At 31.7% G+C, this 27,485-nt stretch overlaps 1 protein-coding gene across 9 annotated transcripts in view; it reads left to right on the top strand.

The window, feature by feature from the left end:
* The window catches only part of LOC142323129 (unconventional myosin-XVIIIa-like), a 187,919-nt gene that overhangs the window by 59,641 nt on the left and 100,793 nt on the right, over positions 1 to 27,485 (top strand). For all 9 annotated transcript variants that reach the window (XR_012756028.1, XR_012756027.1, XM_075362362.1 and 6 more), the window contains exons 13-20: positions 7,231 to 7,477; positions 7,794 to 7,956; positions 8,203 to 8,329; positions 12,797 to 12,940; positions 13,724 to 13,951; positions 22,687 to 22,815; positions 23,800 to 23,943; positions 25,319 to 25,408. Coding sequence is in view for 7 of the 9 variants with exons in the window: in XM_075362362.1 (XP_075218477.1) it covers positions 7,231 to 7,477; positions 7,794 to 7,956; positions 8,203 to 8,329; positions 12,797 to 12,940; positions 13,724 to 13,951; positions 22,687 to 22,815; positions 23,800 to 23,943; positions 25,319 to 25,408 (1,272 nt within the window). In the remaining 2 variants the exon portion in view is untranslated. The remainder of the gene's footprint in view (positions 1 to 7,230; positions 7,478 to 7,793; positions 7,957 to 8,202; positions 8,330 to 12,796; positions 12,941 to 13,723; positions 13,952 to 22,686; positions 22,816 to 23,799; positions 23,944 to 25,318; positions 25,409 to 27,485) is intronic.

Here is a 27,485-nt window from a genome sequence, read left to right as displayed (position 1 = left end):
CATATTCACTTCAACGAGAAAGCCAAAACATATCTAAATCATCAGATGTGAATTGTAGTTGTAATGTTTTATCGGCTGATATTTTGATGAGCTAGTTGTGAATTTCAACCAGTAACTTAGAAACTGCTACAAGGTTTTCACTAAATGGACTCAATACCCATCTCTTTGAGAAATCATTTTTATCTTCTGGGAAATATTCTACCAACTGAATTTTTAGCTCATGTAGTGAATCTTCATGCTATCCAAACTGTAGTGAATAATAGTGTCTTCATCTAAATTTTTCTCAATGCAATTGGAAGTGAGTGGAAACATCAAAATTTTTGCTTTGAAGGAAAGTATCCAGTTATCAAGCTTCTTAATGAAAACGTGAACTGTGTATGTCATTAATAAAATGTTTTTATCACACCCTTGTAAATTCACATTCAAGTCATTTAAGTGTGAGAATACACCAGCTCAGTAAGCCAACAGCAATATATTCCCATTATTCTGTAAAAACATTGAGAATGGCATTTGTTTATTGTGGAAAAGTATTATTAATTCCTCACATTTCCAATAACTTGGTTAACACTTTCCTCCACAATAACCATCTGACTTCTGTGTGGAAAAGAAGAGAGTTTTTCCTTTTACCCAATTCGTCGCATAGTTTAGCAAACAGCCTACTCTGTAAAAGTCAACTTTTAATAAGATTAACCATTTTTACAGCTTTACAAAAAATTTGTTGAGATTTTCTGGCTTATTTTTTGTGGCTTGAGCATGGAAGCAGTGCATCCATTCTACCCTTGGTATAACATGATCTTTTAATTTTTCAGAAATCCACTGTTCTTTCCTGTTAACGCCTTTGCACTATCATTACATACTGTAATACATTTTGTCCAGTCTGTGTTATAGTTTTTGTAGCTTCATAAAAAAACATCAAAAAGACATTGTCCTGATGCATGACCAAAATAACATATTTTCTGTGATTGATCTGTCCCTATCGCATTCATATCTCACAATAACATTAGAACTGTGAAATGTTTGCCACATCTGTTGATTCATCAAATTGAATTCTAAAAAATTCACTTGAAGTCACTTGCTGAATTACCTGATTGTAAAAATTAACAGCCATATGATTGATTCACCTTGATACTGTGTCATTAGAAAGTGGAATTTTTATTGATTGTTTTGCTTCTCCACACCTATTTAAACATTGACCGTATCGATTGCAGCAGGCAGTATGAAGTTTTGTGCAATTGTTTGGTTTTTGGGCTCTTAGCTACTCTTATTGCTATGTGATAAGATGCTTCGAGTGTACTTTTGGGTCATTCATTGTCAAGTGGTCTAGTTTTGAAAATTGTCCAGTTTACATTTTCCAAATATCATCATTTTTGGTAGAAGTTCCCTGTGGTCTGAAATGCCATTTTACCAAATTGTAACTCTTTATTTGCTATGGCTGATTTTTTGTGATCTCTTGAAAAAGGGGTACTTATAATTTGTTGACTCATGTAAAAATTGTTACCTTTGACTAACAATTTTGATGACAATAATAAAGATACAGTTTCGAATTTTGGTATTGTTGGTTAATTTCTTATGCTATATCTGAATATGTTAGTCACAAGTTTCTTTTGGAATCTCATTTTGAGAAATAGCAGCTGAAATTCAGTCAAAAATTTGTTGCAACATTTTGGAAGTCAAAGTTTGAGCGTATATGTTTTGTTGTCTAATTCTTTAATTGGAATGAGACTGCAATCTGAAAAAGGGAATAATTATGTGTCGGATCCTGCAGTTTCAAAGCAATTGGAATCTTATGTCAGGAGAAATCCATCACCAAATGTGGTCAAAAGTTTTTTATCATGATTTTTGTCCCCTCTTTGAAGGCTTATATCTCAGGTGTACCTTCTCAGATTTTGTTAGTTTTATATAATAGGTGGAAAGGGCAGCTTTTAAATAACATAATCCATGCATTTTGTTTTTTGACCCATGTCTTATAGTAGGTAAGAAAGCTTTTTAAAGATAATTAATCTTTTGCATGTGACAAATTTTTAATCTGTGGACATTTCTAGTTAATTAAAACAGCTGAAGATGGAAAAATATTCAATGCTTCAGAATATTATTAAATTTTTTAAAAGAATGTTCTTTACAATATGTTAAAAAAAATTGTTCCAGAAAATCTATTTGCAACTGTAGAAAATTCTACAATAGTTTGGACTATTGTAGAACTTTCTAGGTTGATCTGAAAAAATCCACTTTCAGGAATGTTCTGGAAAATTCCATTCTACAGAACATTATAGAAAGTTCTGGAATATTCTGAAAAACTTCATTCTCAAAAACATTCTAGAAATTTCTGGAATATTCTGGAAAATTAAAAATCTAGAATGGTCTTTTTGAAGAAGGGGTATATAAACATCAACTTTTTGTAAATTAGCATAGTTGTTAGTGAGTAACTTCTGTGATCAGTTGTGACATTTTTTGTTATCTCCAACTGTGTTTTGAATTACTTTAAAATGAGTGAAGTTCTTCGCTCCTGCAATTTTGGCAAGCCTGATTGAATGCCACAAGTCTTTAACATTTAATAATGGAAAAGCTTTTTTGTTGGTTGTGAAAGAACTATCAGCAATAGACAAAGAACTTTTACAAAGGCGATCTGGAATTAGTTGTAATGAAGATGCTGACATATGTTTCTATTATAAAGCTGTTTTGCTGATGAAGTTTGAATTTCTACAGGACTGCTGTAATCCATTTGGAAAAGAGTCGCAAAAAGCCAGAAAAGGATTATAGCCTATTGATATTGATTCTGCTGACTGATTAAATACTTTAACAAATTATGACTTCAAGCCAGGTCAAAAGTTATGCCAATGATGTAGGCAAGAATTGATTAAAAGAGAGATTCAGCCAAAGGATGATCAACCAGAATCAGAATTTAGTGATGTGGAAATGCTAGAGGCTTCTGGAAGAATGAGTGCTTCACTGTCACCACTTGGAATATCTCCTTTGAAGCTTAAATATGTCAGCAAACGCGATTCATAAGGCTACCTGAAGCAGAAGGTAAGAAAAGCACAAGATACTATTGCTACTACAGCAGCAATTGCTGCTGGTTTGAGTGTACTGATGTAATGTAAAGATTAAAGAGTAAGCAGTGTCAAGGATGAAAGATCTGAATATCCTGATTGAAGAGCTCAAAGCCAAACTTTTGATCTCAGCTCGCCCACAACAAGTTCAGATTTTGACATTGGCATCCAGTAGCTGGAGTATTGAAAAAAAACAGCTTATGAATTCCATGTTTCAATGTAAATGGTGAGGTAGGCCAGGAAGCTCAAATCTGAAGTTGATATTTTGACGACACTAGAAAAAAAAAGGAGGAAAAAAGTTGAAGGATGATATTAGACAACGGGTCCGCAAATGTTTTGAAGAAGATGAATTTTCCCGAATCTGTCCAGGAAAGAAGGATTTTGTTTCAGTTAGGATCAATGGTGAAAAAGTCCACATGCAGAAACATTACTTCTGTGAAATTTAAAAGAGATGTTCATAGCTGCACACATTATCGCCGTGAAATTGGCTTCCTAATATTTTGTGAACTTAGGTCAAAGTGGTGCATTACAGTTTGTGTTTGTACCATTCATCAAAATTTTAAGCTCATGATAGCTGCAACATCCATCAAGAATGACTACAAGGTATTGATTGAGAAAACTGTCTGCAGCTTAGAATCTAAGGATTGCATGCTACAACATTGTGAACAGTGTCCTGGAAAAACTGGATTGGAGACTTATTTATTAGATAAACTTAAAGATTTTGACTTGGAGGAACTAATAGAATATAAGCAGTGGATTCATACAGACAGAGACATGTTGAGATGTAACAGGTGACTGTGGAAATTTTGTTGAAGAACTTTCGTTAAAGGTTTTTTGCCTGACTAGTCACCATTTTGTTTCAAAAAATCAAAGTTCATATTTAAAACAACTGAAGGAAAATTTAAATGATGATCATACCATTATCCTGATGGGTTTTGCTGGGAACTATTCATTTGTTTAGCTAGATGCTGCATAGGGATTCCATTGGAAAAACAGCCAAGCTACACTGCATCCATTCATGGTTTATTGCATTAAAAACAAGCTTCAGAATCTTAGTATTTGCATGGTCAGTAATTGTCTGTGTCATGATATCATTGCTGTTCATATATTTTTGACTGAACTGATCAAATACTTGAAGACAGTGACTGAAATAAAGCATATATAATACTTCAGTGATGGTTCTGCTGCTCAATACAAGAATTTTATCAATTTGTGCCTCCATGAAGAAGAGTTTGAGATAACTTCTTTGGTACTAGCCACAAAAAATCACCTAGTGATTGAATTGGAGGTACTACAAAAAGATTAGCAGCATGTGCCAGTTTTCAGCGACGTATAGAAAACCAGATATTCACACCAAGAAACTTATTTGAATTTTATAAAGAAAATATACTAAGAATCAGGTTCGTTTTTATTCTAAGAGGAGAAGTTGAGAGAATCCAACCTGAACAGGAAAGCCGGTTTAATAATGGTCACACAATTGCTGGAACAAGAGAAAACCACCAGTTTAAGCCACTTAGCAAAGCTAAAATCCGAGTCAACAGTCTTAAATGATACTTCAGTATTTGAAGCTGATGTTTATGAAACTGATAAACCTAGTTAACACATATCACTTACCAGCTTGCAACCAGGCCAATATGTGGCTTGCATGTATGACAATGCTTGGTGGATTGGAAATATATGTGATATGTCTTTTGAAGAACATAATGCCCTCATTAGTTTTATGCACACACTCATGGTGCAACTTGTTCTTATCACTGGCTCCCTAGAAGGGACACTTGCTGGATTCCAAAATAGCACATTTTTGCGACTCTTGAAGCACGATCAACGACATCATCAGGTCGACAATATATGCATCCAGAATACATCCTGTCTGTGATTGAGAAACAATTTAAGCGGAAGTGGAATTAAAAGTATTGTGCTAAAACGTTTCTGACTAATTTAATATTTTTATTTTATTTTGAAGCTACTGTGTTCTATGATATAGTGGAATACTTTATTGCACTCTACTGTTACTACAATTGTATTTCATTTTGTTTATGATTTTAGTGTAATAAATGTTTAAAAAATTTGTACTTGCCATAGCAGATATAATTAGTTGAAACTGTTTCATCTGCATTCACTAGGAGGCAAGGTTCAGCTAATAGTTAACAACTTTGTATTAACAGGTAGCAAAATGGATGATATTACTTAATAAAAAATTACTTTCTACTATAGAGTATTCATTTAATCTATAAACATTATGAAACATTTGTTCCCTGTGTGAAAGATACATTATCTTTCAACTGTTTTTTCTGCTACTTTTAAACTACAGGTCAAAAAACAAACTGCATGGATCTTGTAGTTTAAAAGTGTCTCTTTCTATTATAACACTAGCAAAATCTAAGAAGATATACCAGAGATATAAGTTCTCAAAGGTAGGTAAAAGATTGAGCTAAAACCTTTTTGACCAAATCTGATGATGAATATCTCCTGACATAAGACTCCAGTTGCTTTGAAACTAGGATGTTACACATAATTATCTCCTTTTTCAGGTTACAAAGTCTCGTTCCGATTAAACTACTAGATAAAGAATTATATTAGCTCAGACTTTGGCTTAGAAAATATCACAATGTTTTAGCTGAATTTCAGCTGTTATATCTCAAAACCAGGCGCTAAAAGAAACTTGTGAATAACATATTTGAATTTAACATAAAATGTTTACCAAAGAATTATAACTCGAATCTATAGCTTTATTATTGCCTTCAAAATTATAAGTCAGAATTTAATTATAAATTAGAATTTTTTGCATGTACGCGTGAATTACCAGTAAGTACTCTTTTTTCAAGAGATCACAGAAAATCAGCAATAACAGATATAGAGCTACAATTTGGTAAAATGGCATTTAAGACCACAGCGAATGTCCATACAAAATTTTATGAAGTATGGAGATGGTTGACTGGGGACCCCTGGTCCACTTGACATGGAATTTTTTGTGATTGTGGGGTTTGGACATCTTAGTTACAATGCTACGAGATAAGATGCTTCAAGGGTACTTTTATCAGTATGGCTTGATTTACAAGTAGAAGCTTGTTGGTTTCTTAAAGTATGTAAATTTCTTTTGAAAAATTCCAAAGGTTTGCTTTTATGATATGGGTGTTTTGTTTCCAAGAATCTAATTAATTTTGATGGCTTTATGCTTTCATTGGAGAGGACTTGAAAACAAACAATGTACTGTGGCTTTCCATCAAATGAGTTAAAACCATAATTTAAATAACTGTTGTACAATCGTGTACAATGATTGATTCACTGGATGTTGAGGTCTCTTTTTATTTTTTCGCAAATTATCCATTTTTCATAAGAATTTTTTTCAGAAAAAAAACCAGTTACACTGTTTGACCACACACTAAAAAACTGAAACCTCAGTTATTATTATTTTCAATGAAACTACGCTTTGAAAAACTTAAATAAAGACACCAGACACATGCTACGAATTCAAAACTAAACTGATGTTCTGCAATCCCTTATGCCTCTTTTGTACTGCTGGGAGCATGATGTGTTCAAACATATCGTATGCATTTTCCAACATGATGCTGTCACAGCGAATATTATACAAGTAGATAAATTATAAGGAGGACGTACACATCAAGTTGGAACCTGTAAATTGCTCGTGTTTGTATACTTCATATGTGTATGTTCATACCCATTGCTATCAATGCAGCTAAATAGTTTTAACTAGATTTCATTGGGTTGGGGTTGGGGGATCGCAAAATATTCAATATATATTTTTACTTTTTGGGAGTTGTGGAGCTAAAAAGATTGAGAATCACTGGAATAGAGTTCAACTTTGAAGTTCCATTTTGACTTAAGTAGTTGAATTTTATGTTTCAAATTTTGACTGCAACATATTCTAATTGCAAAAAGTTTGTAAAGTATTTTAAGATCCTGTTTTTATAATTTATTTTTTTGTATTGTATTTTAGTAGATGTTCAATGTAATGTTTTACTTGGAGCTTATTTAAATATGGTGTTGTTGATCTAATAACTAATACTGACAATGTAAAATGTGGGGTGACTTAACTTCATTATGTGTGTATTGGGTACTTAGTAAATAAATGTAAGTATTTATGTTTTATAATATTTAAGAAATGAGTTTTTTATATTACCTGCAGCGTGTTGAATTTATTAAAAAAATTGTTTTATTACAGGAACAGATTGAAATACCAGCATTAGATGAAATTGAGGATTGTAAACCAAAACAGATTGTTCAAATATTTGATCAGAATAGGTCTACCCAAAGTGCAGTCAATGTTATGCGTTGCTCACAAACTGATTTAGGTCAAGCGATTGATCATAGAACTGGAATACTGTGGTTATTAGATGAAGTTGCTGCTAATCCATCATCTACTGATAATACCTTTGTGGAAAAAATATTTTCAGTCTATGGTGATAGAGGTTAGTTTCATTATTATTATACTACACTACTTACAAATATCTATCATTGATCTATTAACTTGTCCATTTTGTATTATTACTGTATGTGTTGTTTTTTGAATATATGATAAATTATAGTATTTTATTAATAATTATTACTTTAGAAAGTGGTATGGGAGTTGTAGAATTTATATCCTAATCACCTTTTGCTGACGATACTTACATAGTTTTTACTATGTTTTCTTCCTGATTAACAAATATTTGCAGTTATTTTTACTTGACAGTCTTACTGTAATAATTTCACTTTTTTCATTAAAAAATGATTATTTTGTAACAGAATTCCAGAGACTGTTAGGACGTGGACCTAATGAGCATGAAATAGTAATTCATCATTTTCACAGTACTAGCCCAGTCGTTTATTCAACTGTCGGCTGGTTGAGGGAATCGCAAGAGAATTATGCTACTAGATCATCTGCTACTATGCTTCATGAATCGATCAGGTAATTTCTTAATTAAGTTATTTTATGTTCTTCAAAGGGCTAGGGGTTCAACATTCTGAGACTTGTTCTACACAGAAAGTTTTTAAACTTATGCAAAGTGTTTCTATAAAAAGGAAAAACTTTTTTCATGAATACTTTAATTTTCGTATAGGGTTTTTAGTACGTTTACTGTTGGCTCATTAAAAATATTAATGTTGCATATTTTGAGTAAATTTATTTAATCAGTTTGTGCTTATATTTTTTCAGGCAAGATGTCAGACAGTTATTTGTTGAAGGTTCAAGACAGAGATCACATAGTTCTATTGCTACAGGAGCTGGTACTGCTGCTGGGATAAAGCGCAAGTCAGTCTCATTACAAATTAAATTTGCAGTGGTGAGTTTACATTCTGTATTTAAATATTTATTAGTTTTTAGATTATGCTATAGATTGACTTAGTTTAAATATAAAATAGAAATGTAATGTACAAAACATACATTATAAGAGGAGAAGGAGGCCTTGACCTTACTCAAAAGACCCTTCAGTTGAGTCTTTATAACTCCTATATAGGAAACAGAGTTTTGGAATAAGCCCACATAGAAAGTTTCTTTCTTATTAAGTTCTATAAGAAAATGGCTGCCAGATGATGCTAGTGATACCGAAGATGTAGCAAATATTACTGATGATTTAATTCCTTCATTACTTATTTATGGAAGGAAGATGGGATCAAGAGTGATGAAAGGACAATAATGGAGGAAGGAGGTCATCAAACCACAGGTGGACTTAAGTAGATTAAGTTACGAGGGTCATTCAATTATAAAGCGTAATTTTGCCATGTAGACTGAGGAAGAGCACAACAAAGTGTGGTGGGATGCTGTGGGTAATTAGTTGGATATGTGTGGAGCGAAGCAACTGGCCAACCAAGCCCATAGGTCAGTAGCAGAATGTCTGAGTAGGAGGAACCATAGTCTGTTACGCAAGGAATTATAATCCAATTTCTTGTCAATGAAGGTGTGAAATCCTCTGAAATTTTGACTCAACTCCAGACACAGTTAGAATATGCTACCCTTTCAAAAACTCGGGTATTTGATCGGGCCATAAAATTATGAAGTGGTCGTGATGCAGTGAAGAACAAGTCACAAACGTCATTTGCAGACCAGCATCAATTATGACAACATTCAGGTCATTTGTGTCCTAGCAGAAGGTGACTGCCCCTGAAATTGTGTCAGAGGTAGGCATAAATGTTGGGAGTGTGTACATACATTGTTGTCAGACAGTCTTGGATACAACAAAGCATTGGCGAGGTGGGTAACATGTTTTCTCACTGAGGCATAGAGAAATGTCCAGAAAGACATCTATCAGTGACTTCTGAATCACTTTGAGGAAGGAGAGGCATTTTTGGACTGTATTGTGACCTGTGATGAAACGTGGGTCCATTACTATACCCTAGAAAGCAAGAGAAGGGCAACTGATTTGCAACATCCTACTCATGATAACATATGACTGCATACTGCAGCTGAGACTCACGATAAACTTGTTAAAGTTCAATGGACACCCTTGAACACTTACCATACAGCCCACACTTGTCACGTTTGGTTTGCTAAAAGAAGTTTTAGGAGGAGAAAAATTCAAAGATAATGCCACAGTCTACCATTATGTGCGCAGCTGGTTGTTGGGGTAGCCATCTTGTGTTTTTTTTTATGGAATCAGGGAGATTCCATTGGATTCTATCCATTGGAGAAAATGTATTTTTGTTGAATGAAACTATTTAGAAAAATAAGGTAATTTATTTGTAATTTTATTTAATATCAATAAAGCTATGCTCCAAATTTCAGTTGATATTTGAATGATCCTTGTAGATCTCTATCTTGCCTAGGATCTTGATATATGTAATGCATTGAAAACATTGTCTTCTGCACATTACTAATTTTTATGCATTTACAATGAAGTTTGGTTGGTCAGAATTGAAAATATTTAGATTACCCCTCCTTTTTTTTTTATAACAGAAGCATTTTTCTGTGACAGGAAAATAGTGATTAATTTTTGATCGTCTCTATTCTGATCACTGTTTGTATTAACTCCATTAAACTTTGCATGATAATTTTTTTTTGTCCATGCAATCAATAAAGGAAAAATGTCATTTCTGAAGCAGTTGCTCACAATTGATGAAAAGTGGATAACCTATGACAACAATGTGAAAAAAAAACCAAGGTCAAAGTGAAGAGAAGCTCCAGAGTCTGTGGCAAAGCCCACACCAACGACCAGGAAGGTTATGCTGTGCGTTTGGTGGGATTGGAAGGGCATCGTGCATCACGAGCTGCTGTTGTCAGGCAGAATGGAGACTCAGACTTGTGCTGTCAACAATTAGTGTGATTGCATCTACCAATCTAAAAGAAATGGCCTGTACTGGTCAACAAAAAGGGCGTTGTATACCTCACTGACAACACCAGACCGCATACATCTTTAATGACCCATCAGAAATTGAGAGAACTTGACGAATGGGAGGTTTTAATGCATCCACCGTATAGCTCAGACCTGCTCCGTTAGACTTGTTTTGGTCTCTGTAGAATTCCCTGAATGGTGTTAAGTTAGTTTCAAAAGAGGCCTGTGAAAACCATGTGTCACAATTTTTTTGACCAGAAACCACAGAAGTTTTATAGCAACAGGATTATGGTGTTGCCAGAAAAATTGCAGAAGTTCATTGAAAAAAATTATGCATATGTGGTTTCATAATGTTATTTTTCATTAACAATAAATATATTCTCAGTTTTGGCCTCCGAAGGCTCAATACTTTTTAGACAGCCTTTTATATATTTGAGTAAATCATTGAATTGCATTATTTGTCTAATAACTATTAAATACATTCTTGCAAAGAAAAAGTAACATTTGGAGCAGAAGAATATACAAGTAGCAGTTGCAATTACATTCAAGTGAAATTTGAACTTATAATTTTATGTCAGCTAAACTAAGTTTAGAGATTATTTATTTGTGCTTAGCAAGTGTTTGATTTTTTTTCAAATGATGAACATATGCATAGGTATACATGCTGGTGTATATATGTATATAGTGTAACAAGACCGATATAGCAGGCCTGAATAATGGATCCTGCCAAGTATAAAAGTAATAGAAAATTATTTAATTGGGAGGATCCTGAAAAGAACAAAAAGGACAACTCTCTTTGTCAAGAATTGGTCCGTTTTACAATTGTCTTTTGTTATACTACCCCTTAACACACAATGCACACCTGTTGTACAGTGAGAAGAGACAAATCTTGAAATTTATGGGAACAAAGCCTTGGCCGACTCTTCTCATGCTTTGACTTGGGTCCAATCCTACAGGTAAAGAGGCTAACAGTATAAATAGGGCAGTAAGACCAGCTAAGAGTTCAGTTTGGCGGAAATCCGTGAACCAGTCTGCAAGGTGTTATGATGTTGGTCCCGCAAGGGTAGTTCTGTAAGAAGTTCAGCGAGGAGAGGCTGTGAATTGCGTGAGTTTGGCAGAGAGTTCTGTGAAGCTGTCTGCGAGACATACGATGATGGTCCAGCGTGGAGAGTCATAGGTGTGAGTCTGCTAGACGAGTGTGTGAGACAGTCCAGCGAGGAGAGTATCCAGTTCAATACAATTAAGGTAACGCCATGAGTAATTCAGTAACCAAGAAAGTACTATCGGTGAGTTAAAGTAAAACTATAAGTGTATATCCAAAATAAATAATGCAATAGACTTCATTTATATAAACTGCTAAGATAGACAATAAAAGGGATTTGCAAGTGAATTTTATAAGATTGTTTGTTAATGTAAGATTAGTGGTTAAAAAGGGTTAAAACTAGCAGTTTTTTTGTTAATGGGCCTGAATACTAGTTTTCTGTTTATATACCTGGAATAAATTCCCAACGATTATTTATTTTAAACTCTCTTACGTATAATCTGTATTTATCACTTACTATAGACGTTACTGCTACTATTTGATGTGTTGTTATTACATGCAATAATTTTGATTATTATCTTTGTTGATTACGTTATGTATTTTTCTCTATTTTTATGTCATGCTTACTGTTTTTATTATATTTTGTTTGATGTCATGTAATTATCGTTTACCACTATTATCCTGACTATTATTTGGTTGTAATTACTGTATTAATATTTGTGTTCATTAACTGTTTTATTATTGTCACTTATTATTATTATTACTATTATCATTATTGTATTTATCATCATTATTATTAATTTGCTTGGTTGTTGTTTGAATAAGTTTAATCAATAAGCTATAATTATATAAACATTATAAATTGTCAACAACCTCTCAATATCCTGATCGAGCTGCGCAGAACGCACACCGCACACCATACACGACTATATATATATATATGCATAGATATATGAAAAGTAACATAATTTTCTTAACTAGAAATTCCAATAAAAAAACTTGAATTAATTAGACGTGTATACTATGTAGTAAGAACAAGATAATTAAAATTCTACTTAATAAACTTGCCTGCTGTAAGATTTCCTATCTTGAAATCAATTGCCATTCAATTAAATTTACTTTTATGCAATGGTCTTGTAGTTTACAGAGTTTGATTTCAGAAAGTTTTCAGGAAGAATTACTTGTGTTAATTACAGATTATCTGTATTTTAAAAACTAACTTTACAGTTATGTTTAAGAAACATTTATCATACCATTTTATCTGTGTCTAGAATAATTGTCTGTAAACTTTGAAAGCTACTTAATCTATTTTCTGATCAAGCGCATTCTTCTATACTAATGTTTTATATCATACTATAGTTTCATCTAATTAATTAATTTATTTGGTAGTTCACTTTTTTTAATTAATTTAAATTAATGATAATTTGTTATTTTTATAGGATGGATTATGTGAAACTCTTCGTAAAACTAAGTTAAAATTTGTTCATTGCTTCTTACCACATGGTTATTTAACATCAACTGAAGAACAAAGATCTGGTTTATCATCTGATTTACTAATGGATATACCTTTAGTTAGGTCTCAGGTATGTTACTATTATGTTTTTACATTATAGTAAAACATTTATAATACCATGTTAAGATTTTTTTCTATTTGTTATACCTACTATTAGGAGGTTTCATTTAAAATTGGGTGGAACATTTTTAATCCAGAATCTATCTTATTGACTCAGAAGACCTGAATTCTCTCTGCCCTGCATCAGTTCCAGAGTATACTAATATCTACTTCCATTTTAATTTGAGGATGACCAGAATATTTCTTTGTACAGAGTTTCAGAATCTGTTAATCTATTGGTATGACTTAGTTATACTGCTTACCAATGGTTAGATTAGATATCGGAAAAATTGGTTGACTTGTCTCAAACTAATTTTAGGCCTGTTTCCTATGGGTCTAATCACAGGCAATGTGTAGTCTGTTTGTGCTGAAATGTATATAGTAATAAAATAATCTGTCTTTTTTCTTCATTGTTGGCAGTTAATCAAATGAAAAGAACTGTTGGTCAGTTTAATGAAAAATTTAATCCTGAGTGATTAGGTGATCAGCTGGATATGTTGTTTATTATTGATAATTGGCTTCTTAAGTAAGTGACCGTACAGGCTATTTGTAAGTTATGTTTAATGTTTATAAAATTTACAGTGTTTATAAAATTGACAACGTTTAGTGATCAATTTTGAGTAAGAATGAGTGAAGCATTAATAAAAGATTATATGATGTTTACAGGTGGAAACTTAGGTTTAAATTATTCATTACATCTGTATTAATATTAATATTTTGTTAATGGAAGAGTTGTATATGATTTTTTTTTCAGTTGCGAGGCTCTCAGATATTGGCTGTTGTTAGACTTCATAAATTAGGCTTCCCAAAATCATTATCACTATCAGAATTTCGACGTCGGTTTAGTCTTCTTACTAGTGATTCTAGTAGTAGTAATAACACTCCAACTCCTTCAACTATTGCCGAGGAAAGGTCTGCTGTAGAAAAAATTCTAGAAAGCCTTGATCTTGATTCATCATCCTATCGACTTGGATTGAGCAGAGTAATACATTTCTATTTTTTATATTGATTTTAAACATAATATTCTCACAGAAAAAGTTCTTTACAAATATATTTCTTGTATAATTTGTTGTAAAGTTTGTTTTGAATTTCAGTGCATATATTATATAGTTTATTTACTAATTAAAAATTGAAATGTAATTATGTTATACGTTATAGTTGTTAAAGATGTTTTTGGAGCACTTCAACAGTTCCAAAAATAGTAATTGTAAGTTTATTAATATGACAGAATCAATTATTAAAAAAATAAATTACAGTATGTAAATACTAGAAGAATGCAATAATAACAAAAGAAATGGATGTTTTACAAAATGTTTTGTTTTAAATTAGAGAAAAAAACCTTTGTTTATAGTTTAGCAAGGAAGTAATTGTTTTGGTTTAGATTTAACCATGGATGTTTTTTCAAGCTAATCAGTGAATCTTAATTATTACGAAAATTGTGATAAAGTAAGGTATAAATGTTTTAGAATAATTGTATAATTGTATTGTAATTGGATATTGATCATATTGACAGGATTAATTTACATTTAATTATTTGGTTAGATAGGAGACAATCCAATTTTTATAAAATAGAAGGATATTTTACTATTGATAAGGGTTCATATAGTTACTAATATTTTGTGTATATGTGCACGCACATGTGTGTCTGTGTGTTTGTATTTAATTATTAGAAATAATACTATTTTAAAAAATAATTCAAATATATTTTCCCTAGCTTATTTTATTGATTATCAATATTAATCAAAGAACCGCTAAATAGCTAGAGCAAAACTTGTTGATCTTTCAACCTCTAGATCATTTTTACTCTCAATTTTTATTCATATTTATAATGATGTAATAATTTCTCAAAATAAAAATATTTAAACATTTACTTTAAAAGTGAAATCGAACATTAAAATTATTATAATGTAAAAAATTATATATAATTAGGTAAACTAATATTTTGTAAAATCTGACCAACATGTCTACATATGTTTAGTTTAATAAAGTAGATATAATAGCTAATTCTTAAAAGTAGAAAATGTAACAGAAGTAAATAATATATTAACATGTACATGCAGAATTATTTCATACTTTTTCTGTTTATTTCATCTATAAGATTAAGTGATACCATTGGAAATGACTTGTCAGCAATCAGTACTGAATGCATCTAAATAATTTTGAAAAAAACTTTAGTTAGGGGTGTTATACATACATATGGTATAATTTTACAGGTGAGATATGAACTGTTAACTGTTAAACGTGCGTACAAAACAAATATATAATAAAACATTTAGAAAATAGTAATCATACTAATTCATATAATTTATGCAATTGTGTAGAATTTATAAAATAAATTGTAATGACTGTGACCACATTTTTGTAGGTAAAACTAGTAGATTTTTAAAACCAGATTTCTTGAATGTATTAGACACTATAAAAATGGAAAATTGGGTTTATCTAATGTTGCTGACACCCTAATTAACAATAAATATACTATTTTTGACATTCAAACCAATTTGTAAATTAAGAAATATAATATAAATAATAATAAAAGGTTAGACATTTTGGAGAAATATTATATATATAAGAGGAAATTCAACTTGATCAACTTGCAAACAGAATATGAAGATGACACACTTGTAAGGGCCGCAGTAGATGGCAGCACTTATTCAGATAAAAATAATGGTAGTACATAAATCTAATTTAATTTACATTAAATCCATATAGTTACTATAACATTGGCTAGCCAAGACATATAATATATTTTATCCTATTTATTTATTTTAATTTTATCAATTCTGATGTCATATTTTATATATGTAGTTTTTAATTTCATATAATTTAAGTTTTTATATATTTAAAAAAAAAGTTTTAAATTGTGAGTTTTAATAAAAATTTTTATATTTTAAATCTTAATTTTCAATCTTAATTTGATAGAAAAAATGAAATTATACATATTATCAAAAACGTTTTATATATATTTTAAATGTCTTCAAGTTTAACATGTAGTTTGATATAAAAATTATAAAACAAAAATTACAACTGAAGATGTGGGTTGCCACAAAAGCGCTATTGTAAAGTTATGAAAAAGTAAAGTAAGTGTCATCTTATTTATTTTTTAATTTGTGTATTTAGGTGGATCAAGTTGGATTATATATGTAATACATATTAGTACAAAGGGATATGGGTCTTGAAAAGATTGACTTTAGAAAAATTATATGTATATGTATATATATTTGTGAAAAATGATTGACAGAGCAAATATATTCTATTTACATCTTAAATTCTATTAAATTTATGGTAAATAAAACATTTATGAACAAATTATAAAAAAAAGTTTGATAATGTTCAACTCTTTGGAATGGAACCGAACACAACACATGGAAAACAGAAGATACATATCCGCTATTTATTGCATAGGCTGGATATCAGTCCCTTGCTGCTAGGTCATTCTTAATATTGGGTGGATATTTGCTTGTTTAATGGTGGTTATATATTTATTTTGCTTGTGGACAGAGTTTGGATTGCATTCTGTTCCTTACAGATCAATTTGAAATATCATTGCTTAATTTATCCTTGGGAGATTGCCAAGGTAATTGCATCTTTCTCCTGGTGTGATTCCCTTTCAGTCTGTCCTCTGAAGGCCTTTCAATGTTAGTGCCTTTTGGTCTAGCAGGCATGCATCTGATGGGACCTAGTTATTATTGGAGGGTGCAATGCACTCGCCGCATGGGAGGAAGTCACATTTGCTAGCAGTAGGCCAGAATTGTAAGCTGAAGGATAGAAGGATGGTTGGTGAATTTAGGTTTTATAGACTCTTCTTCACTCTTGCCATCTTCTTCGTCTTACATCAGTCAAGTTGGGGCTGAGCTGAGATTGTTGTGAGATGTAGATCCTGCTTATTTCTTCTTTGGCCTGACCTTTCTGTATTTTGATTGTAAATAAATACAACTGTAACCTTAGAAAGACCTGTGAGCCCTGAAAAGGGCAACACAGGAGAAAGTGCACATCTCTTTGCTCTTCCGTCAGGTGATGGTTGGGTTTCTTCTTCCATCATTGTAGCTGTCTTCTGGTGGTCTTCAATATGTACTCAAAACAGGATAAAGGATTATGGGATGACTTACAATTTATATAAGTAGAACATTCTCATATGTGAGGGTGGAGTGATTGCCTTGCATGTTCCATATACAGCAGGAAAACATGCAACATCTGTTCTAGATGCTTGTGTATCTAGGAAGAGTTTTGGGGGAATTATGAGGCCAAAAAAGGTACCGTGTTGGTGTGATCATTATAGTCAGCTAGCTTCTGTAACAGACCTGAAACAAAATAAAAGGAAGGGGAGGTACTGCATCTGTAAGTTGACTTTTTCTCTACATGTACCTTATTTCACAGCCCTAATGCTGGAGGAGATGGGAGATGGGCTTGGTTGATTACTCATGAGCACTACACGTCCATCCCAGTTTTCCAGCACAGCAAAGATTTGTCACTGGGTACCATCGAGTTCAGCCTATTTTATGCCAAAATCAGTCTGTATACCATGCCCACATACTGCACATTTATGCAGGTTTCCATTCTGACGATTAGGATCTCAACCTGCATGTGCATTATTTGCCTGTGGATGAGGATAGCAGTTCCTACGCTAGCAGGATATCCACATGGTATTGCCCGATCATTCCTATAAAAAAAGGTTTTGAAGGGTCAGTGATTTGTCTGGCTTCAGATCCATGTCTGCTAGCAGTATCAAATCAATTTGGAGGTCTTCGGCAAGACTAAATAGTTCTTTGGTCTTGCCTGTGACCACGTGGATGTTCCACTACAGCAAACGCAAAGTCATCCTAGCCATAACAGGGTAGTAGGTCCATCAGGCATTCTGTTGGTGACTGGAGGAGGCCTTGAGGTTTTCCTCCTGTAAGAGGGGGGTAGGACTGCCAGAATATCAAGCATTACATCTCTGAGGGACATTTGAGATAGAAAGTTGGTCCTGGTGTTGGTCCTTGGTCAGGTGTCAATGTGACTTTAAACCTTTTCCTGCTGGTGCGGCTTGTGACCTTTGGCAATGCCTTTTACAGCTGTTTTGCCAGGATTACCAGTGAGTAGAAACCTCTCTCACCTTGTTGGGCTATCTCCTTGGCTCAGCGATCCTCTAACCCTGTGTTTGGGCATGTTTCTGCTTCAGCTTCAGGAGCTGGATGGGTTGAACTGGTGTAGTTGGGGTTCTTGTGGTGTGGGGGCTGCTGCAGTACTTTCCACTACCTTCAGTTTGGCAGGCTTTGCCTCTTGTGGTCAGGCTGTGGCTTTCACCCCGCTGAGACCCATGCCCAGTTTCACCCATCAGTCCTAACAGGTTTCGAAGTGCTCTTTTGTTGGGCCAGCTGTGCCTTATAATAAGAGCTGCCCCTGTAATTGGCTGGGTGGACCCCCTTGCAATTTGCACCTGAGGCAGGCTCTTCTCATGTTTTGGCACATGATGCTGTGCCATGCACCCTACCACATTTTATGAAGAATTTTCCTATGCGGCAGTATTTCAATGAGAGCCCACATTTTTAGCACCTGCAATATTGGGGGAGCAGTCACCTTGACCTTACAAAAATATAAATGTCCAGGTCGTAGATCTTCCTGGGTTCTGACATTCACTTTAAAGTGATGAGACAGGTAGGAGTTTCCCTGTATTCCCTCTTGGTCAGTTTTCTTGACCAGTGTCACTTTCATAACCAAAGTAGAAGAGTTCCTCTCCCTCCTCTTCGCAGGTTACTCCAAAAGGGAGTCCCCTGTAGACAACCTTTCAGCTTCTTGTTTTTTAGGGAGCTGATAAATGTGAATTTATTGCTTCACTGCTGCCAAAACTAATGATTTTCTTTTATTGAGGTAGATATTTCAATTTTAATAAATAGATTTTTGTATCATTTGAAGTGCTTTATATTAATATTTTCGTAAATGTGATATTTATTTTCATGAGTGTTTGTCCATAGAATGAAATAACATTTAATAAAAATTAATGAAGTAGTTATGATGAATTTAATGTTGAAATTAAATTAAATTTTATTTATTTATTTTTAGTTTTTTTTTTTATTTATATAATGATTTTAATGATAAAAAATTAATAACGTGATTATAAACTGGTAATAATATTCAAAGTTAATTATGGCATAGTAAATATACTAGTAAATTACTAAATAAAGTTTTATAACTTAAAAAAAAAATAAATAAAAAACTGGAAAAGTACGTGTGTTTCCTGGCTGTGCTGATTAAGCTATACAATATGTTGCACAGGTTTTTCATTGTAAAATCTTTCTGGATTTGCCAGAAAGTTTTTGTAAATCAGACATTAAGGGTCTAACTTTTGTTTTTATTCTACCCTACTAAGACATTTGTATGTGTGCTTGTGTGCGCAACCCCCTTAGCTTAGCATGGAATGTACCAATCACTAGCAGAAAATCCCAATTTGTTAGTACATGACTGGTGGTGGTCAGCTGTATAGTTGTTATATTATTATATATCGATATACCATATATATATATGATATATGGGAAATATATATCAAAGTTTTGGGAAAATTTAGTACTTTTTAACCGGATCTGAATTTTGAGAATCGCAAATATCTTGAAAACGGTCAGTCCTAGTGCTCTGAAATTTTTTTTTGACCTCTCTTGACAATACTTTGTCTGCTTCCAGTGGTACCCATCGAATGATAATATTTTCAAGTGCCCTTGGGGAGTTGTTCGGAAATTTGGGAATTGGTGCAATGGTGTACCACCGTAATATCTCGGCAACTGCTTGTCTAATTTTCACAATTCAAACGGCGATATCTATCAGCAGGTTGAGCGTTAACTGTTTAATGCATTGGGTACACTCTTGATCAATTGGATCTTGGTTATCTGGAAATTAAATTGTTTAGCCTTATGTTTTGTTTGCACTCACCCACCTTAAAACATGCCGATCCGATCTTTCACTAAATACACTCAAACTTGTGCACTAGTGCAGCTGTAAAGTATAAACTTATGAAGACTGAAAAGTTGAATATAAAAAATATATAAAAACATACTTTTTAAAAATCACTCTTATATTATATGAACTAAAAAGTAGAAAATAAAAAGTATGTAAAAAACATTTTTAAAACACCACTCTTAAATTAAATGCACTAAAATGTAAAAAATTATTTTAGGACAGTATCTCAGAATGGATTTGACAACAAACTTTGATGTTGTTATGTAAGATTATGTGAAAGTCATAGCTTCAAATTAAAAATTTGATGTTTTTGCCAATTTTTTCTTATACATGATGAATGGCTTAAAGAGTTGGGTGCAAACATGCATAAGAAAAAAATTGGCAAAAACATCAGATTTTTAATTTGAAGCTATGACTTTCACATAATCTTACATATCACCATCAAAGCTTGTCAAATCCATTCTGAAATACCATCCTAAAATTATTTTTTACCTTTTAGTGTGTTTAATTTAGAGTGGTTTTTAAAAAGCTTTTTTTATTTTCTACTTCTTAGTCTTTTTTTTTTTACATATTTTGTATTTATTTTTGTGATTGTTTTTCTTCGTAAAATAATAAACTATAACCAAAAAGTAGGCACCGGAATGTACCAATCACTAGCAGAAAATCCTAATTTGTTAGTATCAATTTGTAGAGTTAAATTTTTAATTTAACTTTTGTTATATCAATTTTCATCATTCAAAAAAAATTTTTTTTTGAACAAGAGGTAATCAATTTTAGACAGCTAGTAATCCCATTTTGAGGCTACGCCCGCCAGGGCAACCCATCCGAAGGGCGTAGCTGCAGAGGCGTGCCTACGGCACACCCTGCAGCTATTAATAAAATTCAACCTTTTTTTATTGTATTTTTTATGGTTTAAAAAATACAAAATTAAAATGCAGAAAAGGTCTGAATTTTAGGTCTGGAGTCTATAATTTAAAAAAATTGTAGATATTTCTTGATGGCTGTATATAGAAGGAACTTACAAAAAATCTTTTGAAAATATTTAAACCTAAGGGAGGTAGAGCAAAAGAACAAAAAAACATATATTTCAATTTTAAAAGATGGAGGTTGATTCTTTGAAAACACTTTTTTTATTATTTATATGTGCATTTTACTTAACAAGTTAGCTTTCATAAAATTTTCTATAAAATGCCTCTGAAGAAGATCGATATTGGCTTTTTTGTGATATCTCCCATCCCCTTATTGAATTTTGAGAAAAAAAAATGTCAGTGCCCCATATGTAGAGATATTTGAGCCAAATTGGAAAAATCTATTTGGTCAACCTGAGGTATAAGCCCAAAAGCAGTACAAGACACATATTTACATAGGTATACACATACATACATATGTATGTATGTTTTTTTGGTGTATATGAAATAGTTGGACCCTTAAATGTAAAGGTTTGCAAAAAATACCCAATACCCCATTTTAACATGATCTCCATACTTCTCCTTTAATAAGGGGAAAAGTAAAAAGCTGATATCGCACCTAATAGTAAATATCGTTCTTTTTATTTTTTAAGGAATAAATGTAAGAATGAGTTAATTGTTGATGAAAATTACTTATTATTATTTACTAATTGATTAATAAAGATACCTAAGTTTAAGTGCATCATATCATCATTTGCCATGAAAAATGAAAAAAAGATTGGCAAAACCGTTCTTTCTATAAAAGCTACAACAAAGTTATTGCATTTTGTAAAGTAAATGTGAATTACTACAAATAATTTAGATATTCATTACTAGCTGTCCTGAAACAAGTAATGCATGAACTATAATGATGAAAGTCAGCTGTTGTATCCCAGTGAAACCATTTTGATGGCCATCATATTCCAAGCCATGAATGAGTTAACTCAAAAAAAAAATAAAAAAAAAATAAATGAATTGTATAAAATGTAAATAAATGTAATTTAATAGTGTATGAATTTAAATAATAGAGTAAATTTTAAAAGAGTTGTCTTGAATACATACAAAGTGACAAATGTAATGAATTTTAATATTTTTTCATGTGCATTATTTCTTACTTAAAAAAAAAAATTAAATTATCAAAGTGTATTTAGCTCATTACTTTGCATTTTTACTATTCAATTAACTGTTCTAATTTGTCTTCTAAACTGTTTATTTCCATTTGTTAATAGCAGATAAACAAATTATTTTAAGGTATTGTGTAAGAATAGCTTAGTTAATTGTCTTTTAAGTTTCAGGATTAATTTATCGTATTCCTGTTAAAAATTCAGGTTATTCTTTATTTAAAATATTTAAAGAAAAACTTTTTCTTGGCATTTACCTTCTGAAAATACATGTTATTAAAAATAAAAAACTGTCAAATTAAAATTAAATTATAAATTTTTCAAATTTAGTTAAAAACTTTAATTAAAAACAGGATTGCCTCTTGAAGGAATAATGTTTTGTTTTATTTTTATGGCTCAGGATGAATAATAATGTTTAAACTTTAGTAAAACATACTTTAAGGTCGTAAAATTGATAACTTCTAGGAAAAATTAAAAAAAAATGTTGATAGTATTTCCCAATCCTTTGCATAATAAAAGTTGATTGAAAATTTTATTTTAAAATGATATGTTATAAATCTTTATTTAACTGTACACAGGAATAAGATTAAGTTCAGTAAAATAATTTTGAGACTAATGGCATTAAAGTCTGGTATATAACTGTTAGTTGTGTGTATAAATGATTGATGCACCGGAATGATCACTAACTGTAAATTATTGTACATTTATTGATTTAATTTCAGGTTTTCTTTCGATATGGTGTTTTACCACTTATAGAAGCTCAAAGAGATGAAAAATTGACTAGCAGAATTATGCATTTCCAATCTCATTGTCGTGGATTTCTGGCTCGCAAACAGCTTGCGCAGAGGAAGGTAAAATATACTGGGTAGAAGAATTTATTATGTATTTGTAATTTTTAATAACCAAGCGCATGTATGGGTTGCTAAAGTCAAAAAAATTTAATTTTCAATTTTCTGTTCAATTATTTAAACATGAAAGTATTAACATTTTAATTAAAACTTATTTATTCTTCTCTTGAATATGTTAAAAACAATTGTTCATTAGAAACTATTTTAGACATATAAAGATGAAAAATAGATATCTTGAGATTATTATATTTTAAATTCTATTAATATAAACCACCTAGTACAGAATATTGATATAAGACATATTTTAAGACTTAATTTGATTATGAAAGTACTTTTGTGGGATTCCACATTCTGTCATGATTGAATTAGGTGTTATATTACTGTAATGCTTTTAGTATTTTTAATTTTTAACTTTTTAATATGCAGCATAATTAAATAATTCAATCATGACAGGATGTGTGATCCCATGGAAGTACTTTTACGATAAAATTAAGATAACATATATCTTATCTCGATATTCTATACTAGGTGGCTTATATTAATAGAATTTAAATATAATTTAACAGTATAGAGGAATAATATGAATCTTAAAAAGATTAATTTCAGTAAAATAATTGTGAGATTGAAGTCTGGTATATAAACTGCTGATGAATAAGAAAATAACATTACAATTTTTTCTTAAAAAGAGCAGTTAAAGTTCTGTTGCAGAATATATTCTTTTTTACATATGCAGTAAATAATTCACGACCATTTACAAAACTAAAAGAAAGGCTGTTAGATGGTAAAAAACCAAATAACTTTGTTTTAAAAATAATTCTAAGTAATATTTTTAATCTAATATGGAAACATGGGTTCTATTTACAATTTAAAGGAAAACCTTCATCTTATTCATTGTAATATATTTTGCTATTTGGTTAATAAGATTAAGCTGTTTTATATACATTTTTTCTCAATGAAAATAATAGTTATTAATTTTTGTTAAATCAGGTTCAAGAATTGGCTGTCAAGTGTATTCAGCGTAATGTTAGAAAATTTCTTTCTGTGCGAAATTGGTCATGGTGGAGACTTCTTGTTAAAATTACTCCGCTGTTAAATATTCATCGAACAGAAGAGGAATTACAAGAAAAGACTGTAAGCATTTTATTATGATTATTGTTATTACTCTTGTGAGAAACAAATTTGCTTTTGAAATCCATAAAGAAACTTTTGAAGTTATGAACCAAATCTCTGCTCTCTGCAATGGAGTGGTAGCATCTCAGCCTTTCATCTGGAGGTCTCGGGTTCGAATCCCAGTCAGGCATGTCATTTATACGCTACAAATTTCTATTTTCATATTCCTGCATAGAAGCTGTTTTGTAATCTTATGTGATGATTAATTTATCAGTTAAAAAAAAAAAAATGTTATGTCTGAAGGTAAAGGTCGAATCGCTTATTTTCAGTGTGTGCCAGCTGAGTGTCAAAAGTGTTAAGTGTTGATAGATGGACATAAGAAAGATCGTCTTGCTACAGATAAAACATTTTTGTAGTGCTACCAAAACGGAGATAAACTGCTTAACTACAATTTTGGTGAGATGAGTCTTGGATATTGTATGCTGATGTTAAAACAAAGCAGCGATCAATGCAACGGTTGTATTCATGATCTCCAAGACCCAAGAAGTTTAAGCAGGAACATTTAGATGAGAAGTTTATCGCTGCTGTCAACTTTAATTTGCTACTCAGAACAAAAATTATGAGATTCTGTCAAAATTATATTTTCTCTGTACGACCATGTTCAACTACATACCATTACAAAAATAGTTTTAGAATTAAAGTGTCCTTGTAGGGAGATCTTCAAATATCTACTGTATATACAGTCCTGACCTTGAACCTAGCGATTATTACACCTTTTTCTTCCATTTATAATAATGGCTTGCATTGCAGAAATCTGTAAACAATTAACTGAAAGAAAATGTAATTAATCAGTTAAAATCACTGGAGGAATTATTTTTTATGATGTAATAATACAGCTGGTAGAATGGTGTATTAAGTGTCTTACTGTGAACGATGACTATGGAAAAATAATATACATATATACACATATGACAATTTATTGTAATAAAGTTTTTTGTGCCGTTCACTTCATTTTTATGATTGAAGCTCTTAGTAGAAAAAAAATTTCATTTAAATTGTGCTTATAAAATAGAAATGAAGCTAAAAAAATCTCTAAACCTCATCTTCTAAAAGATAGATTGTTAAATGTAAAGTAATGTTTTATACATTACTTTATGTTGCTCAATTAATTGAAGAAATTTTATTTTTTTAGAATGTTTTTAAACTATTACAGTTTTTTGTTTACTCCTTATATGTAAATCATTTGTTTTATTCTTTAAAAATTTCCTTCATTCTCATTTGTTTTTTAATTGTATTCATATTTTTTTGTTTTGTTTAATTCTTATCTGCTGATATACATTTTATATTATATATATATGTATATATATATATATATATTTTTTTTTTTTTCTTTCAGGAGGAAGTAGAAAATCTACGTTCTAAAGTGGAAAAGCTTGAACATGAAAGAGCATTATTAAAAGAAGAAAATATGAAGTTGGAGACAAAGGTGAGTTACACTTATTTATTCATGTGGTTATATCGTAGAATATATTTATTATCATTATTAAAATTTAATAATGCTTGTTTCTAAATTATTACTTTCTTTTTAGCGATTCATTTATAAATATCTGCTTAATTTTTAATCTTACCTAAAGTTGCAAAAAAATTATAATGCTACCAGTAAAGGTAACTGAAAAAAAAGGGTTCTTGATCAGAATAGTGAAAAAATAAAATTACTGTATTATTTGGAATAAATAAATTGTTGTGTTGCTTAAAATAGAAATAAAAATTCCCTTCTGGTTATTGATATGTATACTTTGTTATTATACGAGGGTTATTTTTTTTTCAAGGTCCGATCGGTCGCGAAATAAAACCTCGCACAAAAATTGGATGAACCTTTGCGCAGTGTCTTTAGTATGGCCTTCAATCACGCCGCATCACTTTAGTTCTGAACACGCAGCTAGCACATAAACATGTTTACAACAATAGCATCTCCTGCCAAGTGTGAAGTGCGTGCGGTAATTCGATTTCTTCAGGCTGAGGGGTGCAATGCAGCTGAAATTCATTGACGAATAAGTAATGTGTACGGTGAAACTTCAATGAGTGACATCAAAATGCGACAATGGTGCAGGAACTTTAAAGCAGGATGTGCAGATGTTCATGATGCAGGCGGTCAGGGAAGGAAGTGAGTGTCAACCGATGATATCATTGAGCGAGTGGATGAGGCAATTCGAGAAAATCGTGGGTTCACAATTTCTGTATTGAGTGATTAGTTTCCTGAAATTTCACGGTCAGCTCTCTACACCATTGTGAGTGAGAGACTTCAGAACTGTGTGGCTGAAAACACAGGCGGCTCCGTTCTATTACAATGGTATTGGAAAGTTGGTACCACGCTACGACAAATGTCTAAATTGGAATGGCGACTATGTAGAGAAATAGCGTAACTATGTAGTACTTGTTACAAATAAAAAATTGTTTATTTTCACTGTGGTTTTAATTTCGTGACCAATCGGACCTTGAAAAAAAAATAACCCTCATATTTAAAGTGCCATTTACTGCCTTGGTCGTTAGCCACCTACATGATTTATTGGGAACTATATGGTGTTTAGGAGAAAGATTTAATGAATGAAGGTGCAGTGAAGCAGTGGTGTTTCGTGTTTAAAAATGGCTGCTCAAATGTTCAGGATGAAAAATGATGCAGCTGGCCTAGCATTCTAACAAACCGATAGCAGAAGTCTATGAAAAAATTCATGCTAATCAGCACTTTACAGAACGTTACAGAGCTTTCATTTCAGTTTCTGAAAATTTCATGTACTTTTTGCATGAAGTTGTGACAAAAAAGTTAGGATACTGTAGTTTTGCACTCTATGGTTTCCAAAATCTCTTTCAAATAAGAGTTTTCTAGGACAGAAAAGGACTAATTTTTGTTGAATTCATGGAACGTGGTGCTACAATAAATGCAGAAGTGTATTGTGAGACCCTAATAAGGCTATTGAGAGCAATTCAAAAAGCAACACAGCATGTTAACTTCTGGGATTCTCTTCATCTGTGATGATGTTCTCTGCACGTAGTTCACTGTACTCAGAACTTTTAGAAAAGTTCAGATGGGAAATTTTCAATTGTCCTTGTACAGCTCGGATGTGACATCGAGCAATTACCATTTGTTCCCTAATCAGAAAAACTGGCTGCAAAGTAATTGCTTTGATGATGCCAAGGGGCTGCAGGAAGATGTCACTGAGTGGCTGAAAAACCAGGTGCCAGAATTTTTTATGAAGAGATACAAAACACTCTCATCCGCAGATTTGATGAGTAGCTCAGTTTATTTGGCAACTAGTTAGAAAAGTTGTTTAAGGATGTATTTTCAAATTGTATGTAATAAATCTCTTCTTCCAACAGCTGTTGTTTTTTATACAAAAATGTAAGTTACTTTCTGGATAGCCCTCATATTGTACAATATTCTTCTTTTATTGTCTGCCTGATTTAAAAACATGTTATATATTAGTTGATAACTGAGTTTATGCTCTTATGTGAGCAAAGTTTATTAATAAACTTAATATATAATAAGTTTATTAAATGTGTATTTC

This window comes from Lycorma delicatula, chromosome 4 (assembly GCF_047948215.1).
Source record: "Lycorma delicatula isolate Av1 chromosome 4, ASM4794821v1, whole genome shotgun sequence".
NCBI lineage: Eukaryota > Metazoa > Arthropoda > Insecta > Hemiptera > Fulgoridae > Lycorma > Lycorma delicatula.
Note: the sequence above shows the minus strand (reverse complement) of the source record. Positions and strands in the feature narration are given on the sequence as shown.